Consider the following 6,111-nt stretch of genomic DNA (forward strand, 5'->3'; position numbering starts at 1 on the left):
ATATATATATATATATATATATATATATATATATATATATATATATATATATATATATATATATATATATATATATATATATATATATATATATATATATATATATATATATATATGATTTTTGAGTTATAATTATCCTGAGTTGAGTTCTGTCTAATCCATTAAATTTATAGGGATAGATAGTGAAAGAAGAAATGAACAAAAAATCGTAGTTGTGGAGCTGTTTGTGATACTGACTAAGGGGAACTTTTTAAAAATATTCAGGTGCTTTTGTTCTTTTCTTATACACAATTTTTAAAATTGTTTTAGGAAAAATTGTAATTTATGCCCTCCATAATATGTCAATTATTAGTGGTGTAAATGTTGCCATCAATTTTTAAAAATGGTACATAAATTGCCCCTCCCATACCAACAAGAGGGGCAATATTTACACCACGAGAAGGGTAATATATGCACCATTTTCAAAAATTGAGGGACAACATTTACACTACTAATAATTTAGGGGTGACATTGATAATTGGCATATTATGGAGGGGCATAAATTACAATTTTCCATTGTTTTATATAAAGTTACCTAAAAAGCATTTATGTGATGGTGAAAAAAGAAAAAAAAACAGAAAAAAAAAAAAAAACAAGTAGAGCAACTAATAGAATCACAAAGAGATATATTGAGAATGACCAAGGCCATGTTAATGGCGATTTTGTATATTGAGAATGATATGCTAGAGAAGGTTAATCTTGATGTAATTATCGATGATTTTGCATAACACGTAGAATTTTTTTTGTCATGATTACTTTTGTATTTAAAAAATGTTGAAAATTTTCTAATAGTATTTCATGTTATTTTGATATTATTATTACATTTAAATTTTAGTTTTCCATATAAGGGGCCCATTTTTTTAATTTCGCCCAGGGCCTCTAAATTGTTTGGATCGGCCCTGATAGTATCGTAGTGTTCTAAAAACATGTCAACCAAACAATAACAATAACTTTCATACCCTCCTGATAGTTAAACTTGTCAACCAAACACAGCCATAGTATATTATTGTGTACATTCATAAGTCAATTTTTTCCGATATATACATCAATTATAAAAATTCATACATTTATAAGAAAAAGAAAAGATGAGGATTTTGAGTGATTAATAACATCATTTTTTAATGTCATTTAAATATATTTATTGACAGAGGAGTAAAAACAGTCATGTAACAATAACGCTACAAGGATGTTTAATTTTGAAAAAAAAATTGACTAAAAGCGGAATGATGACACATAAGTCTAGGACAAAAAAATGATTTAACACTTAGAACTAAATAGACCAAAATGCTATTGTATTTAACATCATTTAAACACTTTTGTTGACAGATGATAAAAAGTGATCATGCCATACTAATACTAAATAGGAACAAATGAGGATATTAAAAAAAAAAAAATTAAAAGTGGACTGGTTCTAGAAAATATTTCTAGAAGTCATTTTTCTGATTTTCAAACACAATCTTAATACAAAAATCATGTTCCACTCCCTCGCCTTTTTGCACATTATATTATATTTACAACTTATTAAATCTCTATGCATCTTCCACTAACTAGTAATAACAATATTATATTATTAATAGCTTGTAGTATTATGTTTTCCTATTGTCTGATGAAAGAAGTATGCAGGGAGAAGCATATGAGGCTTGCCATGAAACAACATTGATTATGTTGCATCACCAGAAAGGTTGAGTGAGACAGTTTGCATTGTTCTCATTAATTTATATGTAATTAATTAACTGAAATCCCAGGTCTAGTCAGCCACTTGAAAAGATATATTTTTTATGTTCAAATTAAAATCAATAAATAAATAAATATACTGATCAAATTGCCCTTCTACCAACTATAAATTCTGTTCCAAATTGCATTTGCATGCATGTGACGAAGGATAATACTCTTGATCTCTACTCTTCTCCGATTCATTATACTGTTTGAGATTGTTCATTGATCGATGGGGATTGATTCATCATCTGTTCTCTGGAGAATGAAGCATAAGGTGGCGGAGATGGCCAAGAATGCGAGGAAAATTGGGAAGGATGATCCAAGAAGAATCGCGCATTCTGTTAAAGTGGGATTAGCTCTTACAGTTAACTCTTTCTTCTATTATTACCATCCCCTCTATGATGGGTTTGGACAGTCTGGGATCTGGGCTCTTTTGACTGTCGTCTTCGTCTTCGAATTCACTGTTGGTGAGTTTTAATTCATTGGTTTACAATCTATGTGTATATATCTCGTCTCATTTCAGAAATATATATATAATTCTTGGTTTTTCTTTGCATTTTTGTATAGGTGCAACCTTATCCAAAGGCTTGAATAGGAGCTTTGCTACACTCTTAGCTGGTGCTTTGGGCGTCGGAGCTAACTTTTTGGCTGACCTTTCCGGCGAGAAAGCCGAGCCTGTCGTTCTTGGTTTACTTGTCTTCATACTAGGTACTGTCTGGCAGTTTGTTTCATCCTAGGACTACTACATATAGCTTTTTTCCCTTTTACTATGCTTTACAAGAAAGATTATTCATAATTGACCAACTTAGACCAAAAAAAATTGACTTATAGGCAATTTTAAAGGTAGTCAAACTTGAAACCTCGTGCATATCAAGCTAATTGTCAGACTAATTTGACTTGGATATGAACAAGGTAGCCTATGTTGTTCATATAACTGACTAGCTCGAACTAAGAAGGCTAATAGACCGTTCCTATAAAAAGTAAAACTGGAACCTTATACTTACTAAGTTAACTGGCCAACTAATATGGTTGGGATTACTATATAGATAGATAGATTAATGGTTGAGATTAGAAAGTCTGACTTTGTTACTATTCATAATTATTATTTATGGTCATTGGATTGCACTTTGTTACATGCAGCTGCCATATTAACCTTCACAAGATTCAATCCTGGAATCAAGAAGTTTGACTATGGGGTTGTCATATTCATCCTCACCTTCAGTATGGTAACCGTCTCCGGCTACCGGACGGAGCAGATTATACATTATGCTCTGCAACGGTTGTCGACGGTGGCCATCGGAGCCGTGTCATGCATGCTCATTTCCGTACTTATATTCCCTGCATGGGCCGGAGAAGATCTTCAGAACCTCATTGCTGCAAATATTGACAAGCTTGGAAGGTCTTTAGAAGGTTTTGGAAATACATATTTTAGGGTTCCTGTTGGTGAAGAAAGTGGCAGTGGCAGTGACGTGGCATTCCCTCAAGACTATAAATCTGCATTCAATTCTAAAGCCTCTGAAGATTCTTTGGTAAGAAATGCAAACCCTCCCCCCTCCAAAATTTATAGATAAAAGTTGTCACATTTATTGAGCTATGATTTATTAATTTAGACAGGAAGTTGTAAAAGTAGAATTTTGTTTTTATTAATAGTATAGATATGTATGCAGGCAACTTCAGCTGGGTGGGAATTTGGTCATCCATGGAAGGAATACTTGAAAGTTGGAAGTCTTGCAAGGGAATGTGCTTCCCATCTTCAAGCACTCTGTAGTTACCTAAACATCAAAGACGATTATCAGAAAAAGCAGACATTATTAAGCTTCAAGAGCAAAATTCAAGAGCCATGCACAAGAATGTGCTCGGAATCGAGCCAAGCTTTGAAAGCTATATCATCAGCCATCAAAACCATGGCGCAGCCGTCTCCGGCGATCCAAGACCACCTACAAAACTCCCGAGCAGCCATTAATGATCTCGAGGTCGTGTTTCGGAGCTCGTCATTGTCGCCGGAGCAGCTCTTCGAGATCATACCGTGCGCTGCGGTTACGTCTATACTGATCGACATCGTTAACTGCGTGGATAAGATCTCCAAGTCCGTCGACGAGCTCTCGGAAAAAGCTGGTTTTAAGAAACCGAAGGCGAAAACTGGAATTGTGAAACCCGTGAATGAAGATTCCCCGGAAAGTGAAGTGGTGGCTATTACAATAGATGAAGACACGCATAAAGATTCCTCGGAATTTGATAACTTTCAAGCACCTAGACAGGAACAAAAATCCCAAGAATTAATTACGGGTGAAAAGACAGGATAAAACTTGTGCTAATGTAATAACTAAAATTTACAGTTAAATAACTACCTCGGCCACCTACTAATTGAATAAAACTCAATACTTTCTCTCGTTGGAACATGACTTCTACTGCTACATAAATATAAGAAAATAAGGTTACATCTTTATTAGTAGTTATAATTTCTAACGTAGTTATGTTGAAATCGCTTTATCTTAATAATTATTATTTAAATGTGTGTGTATTATATATGAAACTTATAAATGACTAAACGCGATAACTTTTTCAAGTAGGTAAATATCCAATTAGCTTCTACATATATATGTCTCGTGCTAATAGATTAAAAGTGGGTAGTTAGCTAGTAGAATTCAAGTTGTAAAGACACGCCCGACATTGGTGCCCAAACCATTCATCCTATGATGTCGGCAGATCGCAAGTTCGTAACCATGCATTTTCCTTTGACTTGCTTTCTTTCCTTTTTTTTTTTTAATATTAAATTAGGCAACCCAAATTGAATATGACATTACCAATGTCAAAGAATTATTTAGTCCTTAGTGGAAGATGTGTATGCCGTTATGAATCCGTACATGTTAATTAGTTGGATTAATTTATGGACCAAACAGTCTAATTAAGCTCACTGGATTTCCTTTCTTGTGGCAGTTGAGAGGCTTTTTTTTTTCTTTTTTTTTTTTGAGTGACTAGGAAAACCCGCAGTTATTATTAGGCAAGATTCTATTATAATCGCACTAAAAGGGCTTTTTGCAAAGGGTTCAATCGAAAAACGTGTTGACAAAAATTAAACTTGTAACCTTCAAATACAAGAACTGTGCTTCACCCCTTCGATCAGCCTTTACAGGGCAATATTTCTTATTTTTAATTATGTGGTCTCCTAAGCACACAGAAATAATTAAGCAATAGTTTATGAATGTACATGCAACAATCTTGGCCGTAATCAAATTTGATTTGAATTTTATGGTTATTATTTGTTTATTTTTAGGTATAGATAAATAATATTAGGTTTTGTAATGCAAATATGGACTCCAACCTAATTCCTAGGCACTTAACATTAGGATGAATAATGATGACAAGGAAAATTTGTAACCATTACTTCAAAGTGTTAGTTCATAAGATGACAAGGATCAAATTCATGATTTTCTGATATAAGAATCATGTTCCACACTTCCACACACTCGAATGCCCGATTAGAATTAATTAATTAATTTACTAACTTAGATGACATGGGCCTCATTAAGCTTTAAACTAATTAACCTAATTAATACTATAAAATACCTCTTGGCACACAGTTTAATTATTATTATTTTTTAATTTAAAAGCACTAAAAGTGGCATGATGGCATGAGCATATAAGCACATTTCCTTTTATATATATGCTTTTATTGAAATGCATTTCTGCTTATGCTTTCTCTCTTGGACTTTCATGCTTCTCAATTTTTGTCGTTTTTTTGAATCCATGAAGCTCCACTACCCAAATTGGTGTGCTTTTGTTTGTACCTAACTGAAAATAAAATGTAGGTTAAAATGAATATTCTAACTAAAAATAAATCAGAATATATGCATATTGTATATAGAAAACAGTATAATTTGATAAATTGTAAGTGTTTACTATCACATCAAAATAATTTCCGGTACTGAATGCCTGAATGTATAATTTATTAACATTGTCATGTAAGTGCTTTTTTGGTTTGTTTTGAAATGATTGGTTCAAAGGCATCACTCTTTTCTACTGCCCCACTTGGTCATGTTGGTCAAATGGTCGGATCCAAACATATTTTCCTCCCAAACTTCACCACTATAACCAGTTGAGCTGGTCGTGTAGGCAGATCCAAACATACTTCTTTTATTAAGTGGTAGATCACCAATTGAATCCATCCTTCTTTTCTTCTCAAATAAGTTTCAATTCTTGTAGTTCTAAGCAATTTACAAACTGTGCAACTCATATTACTCGGGAAGTCATTTTGATATCAACTAGAGACATGTCACTCTATCTTCTTTTATAATTAATGTGCCAAATCTTGATTTAATGATCATTTATTAAAAAAAAAAAAAAAAAAAAAAAAAA

At 32.8% G+C, this 6,111-nt stretch overlaps 1 protein-coding gene across 1 annotated transcript; it reads left to right on the forward strand.

Annotated features, from left to right (window-relative positions):
- The first annotated feature begins 1,884 nt into the window (after positions 1-1,884).
- On the forward strand, positions 1,885-4,058 carry LOC116006769 (aluminum-activated malate transporter 8-like). Its single transcript, XM_031247259.1, has 4 exons — positions 1,885-2,222; positions 2,323-2,463; positions 2,896-3,284; positions 3,423-4,058. Exons 1-4 carry the CDS (start codon positions 1,985-1,987, stop codon positions 4,056-4,058), a joined length of 1,404 nt encoding a protein of 467 aa, XP_031103119.1. The 5' UTR covers positions 1,885-1,984.
- Positions 4,059-6,111: the final 2,053 nt, after the last annotated feature.

This window comes from Ipomoea triloba, chromosome 15, assembly GCF_003576645.1.
Source record: "Ipomoea triloba cultivar NCNSP0323 chromosome 15, ASM357664v1".
Taxonomy (NCBI): Eukaryota; Viridiplantae; Streptophyta; class Magnoliopsida; order Solanales; family Convolvulaceae; genus Ipomoea; species Ipomoea triloba.

What these genes read in the sequence shown, in the direction of transcription:
- LOC116006769 (XM_031247259.1), top strand. Translation starts at nt 1,985, where the DNA reads ATGGGGATTGATTCATCATCTGTTCTCTGGAGAATGAAGCATAAGGTG. An exon ending in TTTACTTGTCTTCATACTAG is followed by an intron (nt 2,464 to 2,895) that starts GTACTGTCTGGC and finishes TGTTACATGCAG; the next exon opens with CTGCCATATTAACCTTCACA. An exon ending in AAGCCTCTGAAGATTCTTTG is followed by an intron (nt 3,285 to 3,422) that starts GTAAGAAATGCA and finishes ATATGTATGCAG; the next exon opens with GCAACTTCAGCTGGGTGGGA.